The 17,193-nt window shown below is 44.2% G+C and overlaps 3 protein-coding genes across 3 annotated transcripts in view; 1 reads left to right on the top strand and 2 right to left on the bottom strand.

Annotated features, from left to right (window-relative positions):
• Positions 1–636: 636 nt before the first annotated feature.
• On the bottom strand, positions 637–3,654 carry LOC310944559 (free fatty acid receptor 3-like; the record flags this gene model as incomplete). Its single annotated transcript, XM_083910359.1, has 4 exons — positions 637–1,564; positions 1,819–1,838; positions 1,966–2,051; positions 3,501–3,654. 4 exons carry the CDS (start codon positions 3,652–3,654, stop codon positions 637–639), a joined length of 1,188 nt encoding a protein of 395 aa, XP_083766485.1.
• Positions 3,655–6,381: 2,727 nt separating this feature from the next.
• isg20l2 (interferon stimulated exonuclease gene 20-like 2) lies at positions 6,382–11,404 on the top strand. The gene is made up of 3 exons (XM_083910802.1): positions 6,382–7,047; positions 9,028–9,228; positions 10,533–11,404. Exons 1-3 carry the CDS (start codon positions 6,421–6,423, stop codon positions 10,644–10,646), a joined length of 942 nt encoding a protein of 313 aa, XP_083766928.1. The 5' UTR covers positions 6,382–6,420; the 3' UTR covers positions 10,647–11,404.
• A 3,108-nt stretch (positions 11,405–14,512) lies between these two features.
• The window catches only part of LOC310944558 (beta-1,4-galactosyltransferase 3-like), a gene marked incomplete at both ends in the record, with an annotated part of 5,959 nt that continues 3,278 nt past the window's right edge, over positions 14,513–17,193 (bottom strand). The window contains 4 exons of the mRNA XM_083910358.1: positions 14,513–14,654; positions 15,731–15,835; positions 16,948–17,070; positions 17,161–17,193. The exon at positions 17,161–17,193 is cut by the window's right edge and continues 155 nt beyond it. Coding sequence (XP_083766484.1) covers positions 14,513–14,654; positions 15,731–15,835; positions 16,948–17,070; positions 17,161–17,193 — 403 coding nt within the window. The remainder of the gene's footprint in view (positions 14,655–15,730; positions 15,836–16,947; positions 17,071–17,160) is intronic.

Raw genomic sequence — 17,193 nt, 5'->3', positions numbered from 1 at the left:
TGTTGGTTCTACTTCTAATGGAAACACAAAAATAAATGGACCGTACTGAACCGTTCCACTCGGTAAATCATTGGTTTTAGACCTTAACTTCTGCTGATCTGGTTCTTAGGGCCTGTTCCTGATACCAGCCACTTCTTTAATTTGACGGTGGAACATTCCATGTATGGACTTGTCCTTCCATGTTTTCCTCTCTGCCCTGAGCCAGGTCATCACTGGGGGCCATCTTCCTGTTCTATAATCTTGGATGATGGTCGTTTCATCGTGGCTTTGACGCTCACTCGTCCTCCGCACAACCCTGAGAGTACTGAGGGTTGTTGTTGTCAGCGACCTCTCGCTCTTACTTTGACCAAAGCAGTTATGCTAGCAGGGAATGCAATTACCGACAGGGACTAGGTATTGATGGCTCGGATCTTGTTCCAATTCCAATGCAGCGGACTCTTGTGGACAAACCTGAGATCACCTTATTTTAATGAGCCTGAGACGAAGCCTAATTTAAAAGCAGCTACAAGCTAAGTTAGCACAAACGTCAACACGTGCTGTGTCGTAGCACTTTCAACACAAACATAAGATTGAAGCCAGATATGAAGCTGTTGTGTTATGTACCTATATACAGTATATGATTATTATGGGGTATTTTTAGCCCGAGTTTGTGCCCTGCATATTAAAACGAAGGAGTCCACGCTTCCTGAAAATGGACTTTTCACCCGAGCAGCTGAAGAAGCCTGAAGAAGAAAAGTAGAAGATGATTGGATCAATACAAGTGTTGAAGACACAGAGAAGCAAGGCGTATTTCCTCCATGTTGGACTCTCGTTCCCAAAGAAACCCACGACGTGAGAGATGTTGTATGGAATCACACAAACAACAAACACAGCCAGAGTTCCCAGGGCCATGCCGATGGACTTCCTCTTCTGGTTCTGAGAAAACCCGGGGTATCTGTAGAGGATCCAGATGCAGTGCAAGTAGCAGTAAGAAGAAACTAGAAGAGGAACGAGGCAGAGCACGAAGAACATTTCCAAACGCACCGGGAGGAGAACCCCGAGCTGCTTCTCTGAGAGGTGCGAGTAGCAAAAACTGTGATTAGCACGGGTGGAGATGTTAGCAAAGTCTGGATGCTCCTGGATGAAGAAGGTGATGGTGCAATGAGCTCCTGAAATGATCCAACAAACAGCACCGATCACGACTGCGTACAAAGGTCTTTGCAGCAGATGATAGTTGATGGGGAAAGCTACTCCAATGTAGCGGACCATGCTAACTGCCATCAGCAACAAGGAGCTGGTGTAGATGGTCCAGAAGAAGATAAAAGCAGTGATGGAGCACAGGACGTAGGGAAGATTCCACATCATATCTGACGCCGCCTCATGCATCTTCAGAGGAAGGAAGATCAACAAGAGCAGGTCGGACACAGTCAGGTTGAGGAGCAGGATGTCCATGGGACGTGGTTTGGAGTTGATCTTCACACTGAAGGCGTAGAGAGCGAGGACGTTGGACGGGAAGCCAATCAGGAAGGAGATGATGTAAACTGAGAGGATGATGTCACTGTTCTCCCCCATGTTCATCGTTGACCTGAGACAAGAAAGAAGACATGAAAAGACAGGCGTCCAACCATCTGTCCATCATCCAACCATGTGTCCATCCATCCAATCATCTGTCATCATCCAATCATCTGTACATCCGTCAAACCATCTGTCCAACCAACCATCTGTCCATCATCCAATCATCTGTACATCCATCCAACCATCTGTCCATCCATGCATCCATCCAACCATCTGTCGATCATCAACCATCTGTCCATCCAACCAACCATCTGTCCATCCAACCATCTGTCCACCCATCCAACCTGAGACAAAACAAGTCAACAAAAATTACATGGAGACAGACGTCCAACCATCTGTCCAGCCATCCAACCATCCGTCCAACATCCAACCATCTGTCCATTGATCCAACCATCCGTCCATCTATCCAACCATCCGTCCACCCATCCAACCATCTGTCCATCCATCCAACATCCATCCAACATCCAACCATCTGTTCATCCATCCACCCATCCAACCTGAGACAAAACAAGTCAACAAACACATGAAGAGACAGACATCCAACCATCTGTCCATCCATCCAACAATTCATTTAACCATCTGTCCATCCATCCATCCAACCATCCGTCCAACATCCAACCATCTGTCCATCCATCCAACCATCTGTCCAACATCCAACCATCTGTCCATCCATCCAACCATCCGTCCAACATCCAACCATCTGTCCACCCATCCAACCTGAGACAGTCATCAAACAACACATGAAGAGACAGACGTCCGTCAATCTGTCCATCCAGCCATCCATCCAACATCCATCTGTCCATCCAACCAACCTGAGACAAAACAAGTCAACAAACACATGAGGAGACAGACGTCCGTCCATCTGTCAGCTCTATGATAAAGATGGACTTACTTCTGTGTCCGTCGATGTCTTCAGATCTCTGTGGTTTGTCTTCTTAGGTGAAATGAAGACGAGCAGAGACAAAATGACGGACGATCAGACAGAAACAGCCGTTACAGTCAAAGTCACCATATCATTTGTCAACACTGAGTTAATATTAACGTTGGATGCAAAGCAGCAGCACTTTATGGCTCAGTGTTTGTCCCACTGTCCAAACTCACTCAGGACGTCTGTGTTTGTCTTCAGAGACAAAGACGAGACTCTAGAACAAAAGCTCACGTTGTTTGTCAGTGTTTGAGATTTCCTCTGTGGACTTTGGTGTGGCAGAGTGAGTGGTTTACAAACTCCAGTTTCCTGTTGGAAAAGTGTCTTTCTAAAACCCTGTGGGTGAATTCAAATTCAAAATCAGCAGCAGGTTTGGAAACGACGACGTGTCGCAGCTAAGCTAACTCATTTGCATTATTATCAGGCATCTGCTAACGCTACACCTCGCCTAGCTAGCGGCTACTTCCACTCCTGTTACTCCCTCTGTTTCACGTGAACCATACGTTCCTATTCCTGAACATTATTCCGGGGAGATTGGAAAATGTTCTAGTTTTTTGGTTTGTTCCAGTGTTTTTTAGTATTTAACCTTCAACCAACTAACTATCCCACCGACAGTGCTAAGATAGAATTTGCGGATAATTTATTATCTGGTAGAGCTGCGCAATGGGCTAACCGAACCTTCTTCAGTCACTTTTAACGCCTTCTCCAGTGACTTACGAAGGGTTTTTGATCGCTCTGGCTGGTCAGGTTCTCTGGGCGCAACAATCCATCTCCCTCGTCTTCCTCATAGACTCTGGTGCCGACGAGTCATTCATCGACCAGCGAGTCGTCCTCCAGGCAGGAATTCCGACTGCTGCTGAGCCTCCCAACCTCTCTGAGGTTCCTCACCAGCACCACGACCTTCGTCTCCGCCTGCTCCATCTGCGCCCGAGGGAAATCGTCCAACCGTCCTCCAGCTGGGCTTCTCAACCCACCCGTTGTCCTTGGTCCCACATCGCCGGTGACTTAATTACTGGTCTACCTGCCTCACACGGTAACACCACCGTCCTCACCGCCATCGACTGGTTCTCCAAGGCAGTACACTTTATTCCTCTCCCAAAGCTGCCATCGTCTACAGAAACCGGTGAATTGATGGTGAACCATGTCTTCAGGCTCCACGGGTTCCCCTCCGACATTGTGTCCGACCGAGGCCCCCAGTTCGCTTCACATCCAACCATCTGTCCATCAATCCAACCATCTGTCCATCCATCAAACCATCTGTCCATCCATCCAGCCATCCGTCCATCCATCCAACCATGTGTCCATCCAGCCATCTGTCCATCCAACCATCATCCAACCTTCTGTCCATCCATCCAACCTGAGTCAAAACAAGTCAACAAACAACACATGAAAAGACAGACGTCCAACCATCTGTCCATCCATCCAACCATCTGTCCAACCATCTGTCCATCCATCCAACCATCTTTCCATCCATCCAACCATCATCCAACCTTCTGTCCATCCATCCAACCTGAGTCAAAACAAGTCAACAAACAACACATGAAAAGACAGACGTCCAACCATCTGTCCATCCATCCAACCATCTGTCCAACCATCCAACCATCTTTCCATCCAATCAACCATCATCCAACCTTCTGTCCATCCATCCAACCTAAGACAAAACAAGTAAACAAACACATGAAAAGACAGACGTCCAACCATCTGTCCATCCATCCAACCATCCGTCCATCCATCCATCCAACCTGAGATGAAACAAGTCAACAAACAACACATGAAAAGACAGACGTCCAACCATCTGTCCATCCATCCAACCATCCAACCGTCCGTCCAGCCATCCAACCTGAGACTAAACAAGTCAACAAACACATGAAAAGACAGACGTCCAACCATCCGTCCATCCATCCATCCACCCAACCATCTGTCCAACCATCCATCCATCCATCCATCCATCCATCCAACCATCTGTCCATCCATCCATCCATCCAACCAACCATCTGTCCATCATCCAACCATCTGTCCATCCATCCATCCATCCAACCAACCATCTGTCCAGTCATCCAACCATCTGTCCATCCATCCAACCATCAGTCCATCCATCCAACCTGAGACAAAACAAGTTTGACTCCAGAGTTTTCAGACTTTTTTGGAGCAACATTTCAATCCCATAATATTGTTTTACAAACCTGAGACTAAAACTATAAATCCTCAACAAAAAGCTAATCTCAGTTTGGTGAATTATCTCAGATTATTTAGTTGTTTGTTAAAAAGATGTTTCATAAACAAAGGCTGTTTAGATTCTTACATTCTGCTCAGAGTGCTGCTTGATCCGCTCTTTTCCCATGGTCCGTGAAGGCATCGTGACCCGGATGTGAACGTGTCGTTCTGCGGTGAACGGAGGTCACCGCTCCGCCTCGCGCCAGGTCTGCTCCTTTTTCCTCATTATTACTCATTTCCGCTCGTTGTAAACTCTTTTTATTTACGGACCGACTTGTTGAATGTCTGTCGCCGCCGACGTTGCCCGTGTCTGCGGCGTCACAGCGCACAGTTTCCCGCTCACGGAGAGTCAGGACCGGCGAAGTAGCATGTAGCATGTGCTGGCTAACGCTGATAAGAAGCGGAAGTTGATGTTTTTATTTTGTCTTTAAATGTACTCGTCTTTCAGAACTTCACTCGTTTATGTTTTATCTTTAATTCTTTAGCCGGTGTTCTTGTGTCCTGTGCTGTATAAAAGTATAAAGTAAAATTTCGCCCAATTTAATTGAATTTTACTTGTATAGCGTTAAATAACAACATACAGCAGTGGTCAGTATCTGTCCCAGATGATCTTAAATCATGGTGATTATAAAAACTAGAGGTTAAAAAACTAAATTGTGTGTTTACAAAACTTTACTTTTTATTTATTTTATACATAATCCCTTTTCGCTCTGATGAAAGTGTATTTTTTTATTTTTTTAAATCACCTTTTTGAATCTTGCACCTGGCAAATTCTCCATATTAACTAACTCATGAAAACGAACTCATTTTATAAACAAAGAGTCAAGTTTTGTTTAGTTCCTGCTCTGATGAATAATGCTGAACTGATGGTCTGTTAAAAAGACTACAAATCTGATGACAATCCCTAATCCCACTGTTGGTCAGTGTCATCACTGAAGAGTTGTGAGTGTGACATCAAAGTCAACAATGTTCAGCTGTAGATTAAAGATAAAAAGACTTAAAAATACTACTTATATTTGTTGTAACAGTTCCAAAATCTACTTCAAGCTCCAAAATCTACTTATAATTCCAAAATCTACTTAAAGTTCCAAAATCTACTTAAAATCCCAAAATCTACTTATAATTCCAAAATACTTATAGTTCCAAAATCTTCTTAAAATTCCCAAATTTTCTATAAACATTCAAAATCTACTTATAATTCCAAAAATCTACTTAATGTTCCAAAATACTTATAATTCCAAAATCTACTTATAGTTCCAAAATCTATTTAAAATGTCCAAATTCTATATAAACTTTGAAAATCTATTTAAAGTTCCACAATCTACTGATAATCCCTAATCGCACAGATTTGTCAGAATCATGAGTTTGATGTCAGACACAAGAATCAAAGCCAACGATGTCCAACTGTAGATTAAAGTTAAAAAAGACTTTAAATTCCCTGAAAACATTAAAGACAATTTCCAACATTTAGCAAAGCAAACGTCTCAAATGTCCATATTTAACAGAGGAGTCTGGTGTGTCAGTGACTCCGCCCACATTGGGGAGGAGCTCTGAGGTCACGTGACTGATACCAAAGTCAGTTAGAAGTGTATAAACGTGCCGTGAGTTCCTCCGTGTGTTGATCGCGCCTTTGTTTTTTTGCAGGATGTCGTTTACAAACGTCGACCACGAATGTTGATAAGGTCAAAACTAAGCAGAACTCCGCGCTCCGTTTGTGTCGAGGTGCCATGTCGGACTTTACCAACCACGCGCGGCTTCCCCGTGGCGGCGGTGGCGGTGGCGGCGACGCGCAGCGAGGAGCGGCGAACTTTAAGAGGAAAATCGTACCGTTCTCAGAGAGGAAGCGATTCGTCGAAGGCAAACGCAAGAACAACAACAACAACAACAACCAGCAGCAGCAGCACGTCGAGTGGTGCAGAATCGACCACGCTCTGCGCTACAATGGAGCGCAACCGGCGCCACCTGCTGGTCCCAGGCAGAGGAGGGGTTTAGCACAAGCAGGTTCCAGGGCTTCCTCTTTTCCGAGTGTAAACATGACAACAACAGCAGCAGCAGCAGCAGCAGCAGCAGGACCCTCCACGTCCGCCACGTCCTCCACGTCCTCCACGTCCTCCACGTCCTCCGCAGCAAACCCGACAAAGTACCTGGCTCTTGACTGTGAGATGGTGGGGACGGGACCTAAAGGACACATTAGCCAGCTAGCGCGCTGCAGCATCGTGTCCTACGACGGGGACGTCGTTTACGACAAGTTCATCAACCCCTCCGTGCCCGTCACGGACTACCGCACGCGATGGAGCGGCATCCGGCGCGGCGATCTGGTCAACGCCACGCCGTACAGCGAGGCTCGCAGGGAGGTGAGCAAACTCTGCGTTTCGGTAATGTTTCTTACAGATCCACCTTCAAAATGATGTCAGATAAAAGCGTTCTCCCCCGGAGCTTCTTCTTCTCGGGTTTCTGCAGGTTCTGCGTTTTGCCAAAAACTTTCAGGCTTCTTCCTGAACCTCAGCGTCCTCGGTGTTCCGACTCTTCGGCTCTGGATCCTTCGGCTCAAAGGTTAGCGACAGGCTCACGAATGAGCGACTGGAGAAACGAGCGGCCGTACAGACAAACCTCGCTCACTCTGAGCCTCTGACCCAGAGCTGAGGAGTTAGAACACTGAGGAGTTAGATCCTGGAGGAGCTAGATCCTGGAGGATCCAGAGCTGAGGAGTCAGAACGCTGAGGAGTTAGATCCTGGAGGAGCTAGATCCTGGAGGATCCAGAGCTGAGGAGTCAGAACACTGAGGCGTTAGATCCTGAAGGACCCAGAGCTGAGGAGTTAGATCCTGGAGGAGCTAGATCCTGGAGGATCCAGAGCTGAGGAGTCAGAACGCTGAGGAGTTAGATCCTGGAGGAGCTAGATCCTGGAGGATCCAGAGCTGAGGAGTCAGAACACTGAGGCGTTAGATCCTGAAGGACCCAGAGCCGAGGAGTCAGAACCTGGAGGAGTCTGAGCTGAGGAGTTAGATTCTGGAGGACCCAGAGCCGAGGAGTCAGAATGCAGAGGACCCAGAGCCATGGAGTCAGAACCTGGAGGACCCAGAGCTGAGGAGTTAGATTCTGGAGGACCCAGAGCCGAGGAGTCAGAACCTGGAGGAGTCTGAGCTGAGGAGTTAGATTCTGGAGGACCCAGAGCCGAGGAGTCAGAATGCAGAGGACCCAGAGCCATGGAGTCAGAACCTGGAGGACCCAGAGCTGAGGAGTTAGATTCTGGAGGACCCAGAGCCGAGGAGTCAGAACGCAGAGGATCCAGAGCCGTGGAGTCAGAACCTGGAGGAGTCAGAGCTGAGGAGTTAGATTCCGGAGGATCCAGAGCCGAGGAGTCAGAACGCAGAGGATCCAGAGCCGTGGAGTCAGAACCTGGAGGATCCAGAGCTGAGGAGTTAGATCCTGGAGGGAGATCCTGGAGGACCCAGAGCCGAGGAGTCAGAATTCAGAGGACCCAGAGCTGAGGAGTCAGAACGCTGAGGAGGTAGAACATGGAGGATCCAAAGCAAGGAGTCATAACGCAGAGGATCCAGAGCCGTGGAGTCAGAACCTGGAGGACCCAGAACCTGGTAGAGTTAGAACCTGGAGGACCCAATGCTGAGGATTTACAACCTCGAGGAGTCAGAAGGTCTGGAGGAGTCGGAACCTGGAGGAGTCGGAACCTGGAGGAGTCGGAACCTGGAGGAGTCGGAACCTGGAGGATCCAAAGCCGAGGATTCCGAATGCAGAGGAGTCAGAAGGCCTGGAGGAGTCAGAACCTGGAGGACCCTGAGCTGAGTAGTTAGAACCTCGAGGACCCAGAGCCAAGGAGTTAGAACCTGGAGGACCCAGAGCTAAAGTGTTTGAACCTGGAGGACCCAGAGCTAAAGTGTTTGAACCTGGAGGACCCAGAGCCAAGGAGTCAGAAAGCTGACAACCCAGAGCCATGAAGTCAGAACCGGGAGGAGTTAGAACCTGAAGCACCCACTGAGGATTTACAACCTGGAGGATTTACAACCTGGAGGATTTACAACCTGGAGGATCCAGAGCCGAGGAGTCAGAACGCAGAGGATCCAGAACTGAGGAGTTAGAACCTGGAGGACCCAGACCTGAGAAGCTGGAACACTGAGGACACTGAGGTTCAGGAAGAAGTCTGAAAGCTTTTGGCAAAATGCAGAACCTGCAGAAATCAGGCTCAAGAAGCTCTGGGGAAAATGCTTTTATTCCACATGTTGAATGGGAGTTCCTTTTATTTTACAACTCTAAACCTTTAAGTCATAAAGATAAAGCAAAGGTTTCCTGGTTCATGTAAACTTGTTATTGTGGCAGATCCTCAGGCTGCTGATGGGGAAGGTGGTGATCGGCCACGCCGTCCACAACGACTTCAAGGTCCTGGGCTACTCTCACCCCAAGGCCTTGACCAGGGACACGTCCAGGATCCCTCTGCTCAACCTGAAGGCCGGCTTCACCGAGAGAGAGTGTGCGTCACTGAAGAGACTCACCAAGGCCATTTTTAACCGCGACATCCAGGTAAGACGAGGGAACTCTGCCTCACCAAAGCCCATAGAGAACACCGGGGATTTTAGCTCACAGGGACACAGGAGCTGCTGGTCCTCTGCTGCCTCGTGTGGTCACTTTGTGTCACTGAGTTAAGTCTAAATTAAATATTTTAAAAGCCGAATTCACTAAAATCAGTCATTGTAAGTTAGTGATGGAGGCAGCAGTGGATCAACAACTCCTGTGAACTCCTGTGTGCTGTGATGTTAAAATCACTGGTTTACTCTATGGACTTTGGTGTGGGAGAGTGAGTGGTTTACAAACTTCAGTTTACACAAGGAAACGTTTAAGTTGATTTTGGAATTTTAAGTAGATTTTTTTAACTATAAGTAGATTTTGGGACTTAAAAGTAGATTTTGGAAGTTTAAGTAGATTTTGGAATTTTAAGTAGATTTTGGAACTTCAAGTAGATTTTGGAACTTTAAGTAGATTTTGGAACTTAAAGTAGATTTTGGAATTTTAAGTAGATTTTGGAACTTTAAGTAGATTTTTGGAATTTTAAGTAGATTTTGGAACTTTAAGTAGATTTTGGAACTTTAAGTAGATTTTTGGAATTTTAGGTAGATTTTGGAAGTTTATAGATAATTTTTTGAAGTTTTAAGTAGATTTGGGAATTTTAAGTAGATTTTGGAATTATAGGTAGATTTTGGAATTTTAAGTAGATTTTGGAATTTTAAGTCGATTTTGGAATTTTAAGTAGATTTTGGAACTTTAAGTAGATTTTGGAACTTAAAGTAGATTTTGGAACTTTAAGTAGATTTTTGGAATTTTAAGTAGATTTTGGAACTTTAAGTAGATTTTGGAACTTAAAAGTAGATTTTGGAACTTTAAGTAGATTTTTGGAATTTTAAGTAGATTTTGGAACTTTAAGTAGATTTTGGAACTTTAAGTAGATTTTGGAAGTTTAAGTAGATTTTTGGAATTATAAGTAGATTTTGGAACTTTAAGTAGATCTTAAGTAGATTTTGGAAGTTTAAGTAGATTATAGAAGTTTAAGTAGATTTTGGAAGTTTAAGTAGATTTTGGAATTTTAGGTAGATTTTGGAAACTTTTTGGAAAATTTTGAAACTTTTGGAATTAGTTGATTTACACAGATTTTATACTAAAGAAGTTCTAAAAGCATAAAGTAATCCTAAACTGAATTTGTGACCCGCTCACTCTCCCACACCAAAGTCCATACCGCTCCATGTTTTCAGACTCTTTCTTCTTCTGTGCATTGTGGTTTAAAAATATCTGAACTAACTCCTCCTCTTCCTCTTCCTCCTCCTCCTCCTCAGACGGGGAGGAAAGGCCACTCCTCTGTGGAGGACGCTAAAGCGACCATGGAGCTGTATAAGGTGGTGGAGCAGGAGTGGGAGAGGACGCTGGCCTCTAAACCACAGAGCAGATAACCAGACGCTCTACCAGAACCTTCTTTATTGTCCCAGGGATTTGAAGTGTCCTTGATGTGGTGAGGAGAAAAGACCACATCAGAACCTGGACTCATGAGCAGGTAAAACTCTGACTTTATCCTGGGAGGAGGAGGAGGAGGAGGAGGAGGAGGAGGACATGGACCACATGGACCACATGAACCACTGCTGGATCACACACACTTTGCCTTTTTTTTATTATTACTGTTATAGTAACAGTTAACAGGGCTGTCACTTTAAAATCAGAATAATAATGATAATAGAAAAAGAAATTTGAATCCCCAACAAACACTCACATTTTTTTATTTATTAGAGTTGCAGCTCACCGTTGTTTTCATGACCGGTTTGAGTGTGGTTTTAATTCTTAATCTGATGTGGATTAGATCTGTGTCGATATTTACAAACAACATTTTTTAAGAAGCTAATAAAATATCGGTTTAATCTTTCAACAATTAAAAAATAGTTTATTTGTGCTCCCTCATTTGTTATTTGCTCTCCCTCGTTCGTTATTTGCGCTCCCTCTTTGTTATTTGTGCTCCCTCGTTCGTTATTTGCGCTCCCTCTTTGTTATTTGTGCTCCCTCATTTGTTATTTGCGCTACCTCATTTGTTATTTGCTCTCCCTCGTTTGTTATTTGCGCTCCCTCGTTTGTTATTTGTGCTCCCTCATTTGTTATTTGTGCTCCCTCATTTGTTATTTGCGCTCCCTCATTTGTTATTTGCTCTCCCTCGTTTGTTATTTGCGCTCCCTCTTTGTTATTTGTGCTCCCTCGTTCGTTATTTGCGCTCCCTCTTTGTTATTTGTGCTCCCTCGTTCGTTATTTGCGCTCCCTCTTTGTTATTTGTGCTCCCTCATTTGTTATTTGCGCTACCTCATTTGTTATTTGCTCTCCCTCGTTTGTTATTTGCGCTCCCTCGTTTGTTATTTGTGCTCCCTCATTTGTTATTTGTGCTCCCTCATTTGTTATTTGCGCTCCCTCATTTGTTATTTGCTCTCCCTCGTTTGTTATTTGCACTCCCTCATTTGTTATTTGTGCTCCCTCATTTGTTATTTGTGCTCCCTCGTTTGTTATTTGTGCTCCCTCATTTGTTATTTGCGCTCCCTCGTTTGTTATTTGTGCTCCCTCATTTGTTATTTGCGCTACCTCGTTTTTCTTTCAACTCCCTTGTTTGTTATTTGCGCTCCCTCTGCATTTGTTATTTGCGCTCCCTCGTTTGTTCTTTGCGCTCCCTCATGTTCGTTTTTGGTTTGCCCACAAACCAAAACACCACAGCGACAATAAAATACAATATTTTTGAAAGATTAAATTTATATTTTATTTGTTTGAAAATATTGACACAAATCTAATTCCATGCTTACATCCTGTGTGCGTGTGTGTGTGTGTGTGCGTGTGTGTACAAAATGTGTTTATTTGTTGCCGAGTCAAAGTTACGTTGAATATTTTTTTTTAAAAAAGAAAGAAAAAGAAACAGGAGTTGTGTTAATTGTTCAGAAGTCAGAAAATAGACTGGTTTTTTTTTCTATTTTTATTCATAAAAACGTGAAAACAGAAAAGAAGCGTGACAGCCCTCACAGGTTCATTCTCTCTCAGGACTCTCACTGTGTTGAAACGGTGCTCCTGCCACCAGGGGGCAGTCATGTATTCACTCATACACCAGTGCAGCAGCAGCTGTGACAGCAAACGCCAAAGGTCAGGTTTTTATTCTGTGTTTTCTTGACGTCAACATCAGCTGACTTTTGTTTCTAGTTATCGTTAAACATTAAAAATAACTTCCTCTGAAACGCTGTCAGTCAAATACATACAAGTCAATAATAATCTGTGTGTGATCTGTGTTTGACTTTGTGTCCTGATGTAAGATGTAATGTCACTCAAATTTACAGTGTATTTTACACTGTAAATACACTTCAAATATACTGTAAATACACTCTAAAATACACTGTAAATACACTAAAATACACTGTAAAATACACTGCACTCTAAATACACTGTAAATACACTCTAAAATACACTGTAAATACACTAAAATACACTGTAAATGCACTCTAAAATACACTGTAAATACACTAAAATACACTGTAAATGCACTCTAAAATACACTGTAAATGCACTCTAAAATACACTGCACTCTAAATACACTGTAAATACACTCTAAAATACACTGTAAATAGACTCTAAAATACACTGTAAATACACTGTAAATACACTGCAAATACACTCTAAAATACATTCTAAAATACACAGTAAATACACTCTTAAAATGCAAGGCAAGTTTATTTCTGCAGCACCTTTCAACAAGGTAATTCAAAGTACACTTTTAAATACACTGTACACTGCAAATGCACTCTAAAATACACTGTAAATGCACTTTAAAATACACTCTAAAATACATTCTAAAATGCACTGTAAAAACACTCTTAAAATGCAAGACAAGTTTATTTGTGTAGCACCCTTCAACAACAATGTTATTCAAAGTACACTTTTAAATACACTCTAAAATACACTGTAAATACACTTTAAATGCACTCTAAAATACACTGTAAATACACTTTATATGCACTCTAAAATACACTGTTAAAAACACTGTAAATACGCTGTAAAAACACTGTAAATACACGCTAAAATATGATCTACTGTTCATGTATGACGTGATCTACAGTTGGCACTGCTCACTCGCTCTCAGCCCACTTCTTTGGCATTTTTCAAAATCAGGCGGTGGGTGACATCTTTTTTTCACCATCGTCCCGGGAAAGGTCCCAGAAAATATTTTGAACCGTCCCGAATCTTCCTGTAAGTCTTTTATTACATTTTGAGTTGTTTCTTACTGATAATATAATTTAAAAAAAAACACAATACATTATGTTGATAATAAATAATATATTTATTTCCAGACTAGATTTGTTGTGGATAATTGACTTTTGCGACGACAACAACAACAACCAGAAGAGTCGAGTGCGATGACCAACAGTCTCGTGTTCTGGTGTGTTATTAGCTCGGCTGCTTACGTTAGCGAGCTAGCAGACGATCTGCAACAGTATCTCAGCTCAACGCGAGCGTGCTAGCCATTTACCTTTTCACGTAAGCATTTTCCACCGACGACAAACCCGCGCACAGGAAGTGTTGAAAACGGAAAAATTGAGTCCGTCAAAATTCTCTTTCGTCCCCGAGAGAAAATATTGATTTTCCCGATGACGATTATTTACGTTCCCGGGACGCTGTTATTTTAAATCCCTGGTGGGCGGGGTCAACATCAGAAGAGTGGGGTTTGGTTGCTGAAGTCACAGTGGGCGGAGCTTCAGTGAAGACTTCCTGCTGAAGTCCCAGTGGGTGGAGCTTCAGTGAAGACCCCCCCGCTGAAGTCCCAGTGGGCGGAGCTTCAGTGAAGACCTCCCGCTGAAGTCCCAGTGGGTGGAGCATCAGTGAAGACCACCTCCTGAAGTCCCAGTGGGCGGAGCTTAAGTGAAGACCTCCCGCTGAAGTCCCAGTGGGCGGAGCTTCAGTGAAGACCACCCGCTGAGGTCCCAGTGGGCGGAGCTTCAGTGAAGACCACCTGCTGAAGTCCCAGTGGGCGGAGCTTCAGTGAAGACCTCCCGCTGAGGTCCCAGTGGGCGGAGCTTCAGTGAAGACCCGCTGAGGTCCCAGTGGGCGGAGCTTCAGTGAAGACCTCCCGCTGAGGTCCCAGTGGGCGGAGCTTCAGTGAAGACCCGCTGAAGTCCCAGTGGGCGGAGCTTCAGTGAAGACCTCCCGCTGAAGTCCCAGTGGGAGGAGCTTCAGTGAAAACCCCCCGCTGAAGTCCCAGTGGGCGGAGCTTCAGTGAAGACCCCCCGCTGAAGTCCCAGTGGGCGGAGCTTCAGTGAAGACCCCCCGCGGTGCCGATGTTGACGGTGATGTTGGTGTAGAGCGGCAGACGTTGTCTGGACAGGACGTGATACTTAGCCGTGTTCATGCCGTCATACTTCCACGTCTCCTTCGTCTTTGACAACATCTTCATTCTGTGAGTGCAGAGATTAAAGGTCAGATTATCTGGGGATTATATCGATATATGGTCTGCTCTGCAGGGATAATCCTCATGTTTATTATAGTGAATACATTTTGTCAAATAAGCAGAATACATGCACCAAAATAATCTGACTACACCAACAGACATGATCTGAATACATTCCTGAGAAAAATCTGGTTGTGCCGACTGAAATAATCTGATAATTTGTTCCAAAATAACTGGATTAGATTAAAAAAAATAGTCTGAAGTAATCCATTTTCATCCAGCAAGGTAATCTGTGTACACCCAGTGAGGTAATCTGAATACATTCACTAGAATAATCCGATTGGATCCACTAAAATGATTGGATTACATAAATTTGCATAATCTTATTAAAACCGCTGAATTAATCCGATAATGTAAACAAAAATAATCTGACTGCAGAAGTCTGATTTGAACTGCCGAGGTAATCTGTCTTCACCCAGCATGGTAATCTGCTTGATTATAATAATCTGATTTCAGTGTGTGTATTCAGATTACCATGCCGGATGAAAACAGATTGCTGATTACTTGAGCAGGTGCAGACAGTTTTGTCTGAATCATGTAATCAGATTAAATCAGTGGTTTTAATCCGATTATGTCAGTGCATCTAATTCAGGTATTTGAGGAAAAACTAATCAGATTTTTTCAGTGGGCACAATCAGATTATTTGGGGGAATGTATTCGGATTACTTGGTGTAATCAGATTATGTTGGTGTATGTGTTCAGATTACCCTTTTCACGCCTCATTACAGCAATCAGACTGTTTTTTTAATGAATTGAACATATCTAATTCAGTTATTTTAGTATACGTAATCAGATTATTCTGGGGAATGTATTCAGATTAGGTCAGATGGTGTAGTGAGGTTATTTTGGTTCATGTATTCTGATTAATTAAAGTCAGATTACTGACTGTAAGTGCAATCAGACTATTTTCTTCTGAATCGGATTCATTTTGTGGTTTTAATCGGATTATTTGAGCGCGTGTAATCGAGTTAATTTGGTAAAACACAATCAGTAGATTAGAACAGATGAACAGATGAAGGTCACCTCTCTGGATTATCCTCGTTTCCTTTGTCCTTCCTGTGTTTGATCATCTTGTAGCGGCCGATTCTCACGGACGGACGACTGAGCTTCATCCCTGCTAGAGTCACCCTGTGAGAGAGAGTCAGCGCCTCAGGTTAGCTGAGTTTTAGCTTCATAGCAACAAACGGCTAGTTTCTTAGCAACTACTGGCTAGCTTCATAGTAACAATGTACGTTTCAGCTTTCTGGCAACTACCAGTTAGCATTTTAGCTTCACAGCAGCTAGTTTTTTAACTCACAAGCAACAAGCAGCTAGCTTCTTAGCAACTACTTGCTAATGTATTAACTTCATAGTAGCAAACAATGAACGTCTCAGCTTCTTAGCAAGTACCAGCTAGCTTCTTAGTTAGGGCTTAGGCCTTAAAGGGATAAATTAATCTGTTTGTAAACCACTCACTCTCCCACACCAAAGTCACTCACTCTCCCACACCAAAGTCACTCACTCTCACACCAAAGTCACTCACTCTCCCACACCAAAGTCACTCACTCTCCCACACCAAAGTCACTCACTCTCTCACACCAAAGTCACTCACTCTCTCACACAAAAGTCACTCACTCTCTCACACCAAAGTCACTAACTCTCTCCCACATCAAAGTCACTCACTCTCCCACACCAAAGTCACTCACTCTCTCACACCAAAGTCACTCACTCTCCCACACCAAAGTCACTCACTCTCCCACACCAAAGTCACTCACTCTCTCACACCAAAGTCACTCACTCTCCCACACCAAAGTCACTCACTCTCCAACACCAAAGTTACTCACTCTCTCACACCAAAGTCACTCACTCTCTCACACCAAAGTCACTCACTCTCCCACACCAAAGTTACTCACTCTCTCACACCAAAGTTACTCACTCTCTCACACCAAAGTCACTCACTCTCCCACACCAAAGTCACTCACTCTCTCACACCAAAGTTACTCACTCTCTCACACCAAAGTCACTCACTCTCCCACACCACTGCTGCCTCCATCACTAACTTACAATGACTGATTTTAGTGAATTCAGCTTTTAAAATATTAATTTAGACTTAACTCAGTGACACAAAGTGACCACACGAGGCAGCAGAGGACCAGCAGCTCCTGTGTCCCTGTGAGCTAAAATCACTGGTTTTCTCTATGGGCTTTGGTGTGGGAGAGTGAGTGGTTTACAAACTTTTTTGCAGTTCTTTGTCCTCTCACCTGAGGCCGATATCGTCGTCCTCGCCCCCCCAGCCCCAGTAGTTGTTGGGGAAACCGTTCATTTTGAGGTAGTGCAGTGGAGTCATGGCCGACACGCCTCCAAAGTACTCGTCATAGGGAAGTCTGTGGAGAAACAAACAAAAACATGTGAGTGGAACACGAAGAGGAGGAGGAGGAGCCACATGTGGAGATATGACGACGACGATAACGTACTCGTAGTCAAACTTGTCCATGGCGATGGCTGCG

Source organism: Microchirus variegatus (assembly GCF_963457635.1).
Source record: "Microchirus variegatus genome assembly, chromosome: 2".
Taxonomy (NCBI): Eukaryota; Metazoa; Chordata; class Actinopteri; order Pleuronectiformes; family Soleidae; genus Microchirus; species Microchirus variegatus.
The sequence above is the reverse complement of the archived record's forward strand: the minus strand, read 5'-3'. Positions and strand labels throughout refer to the sequence as shown.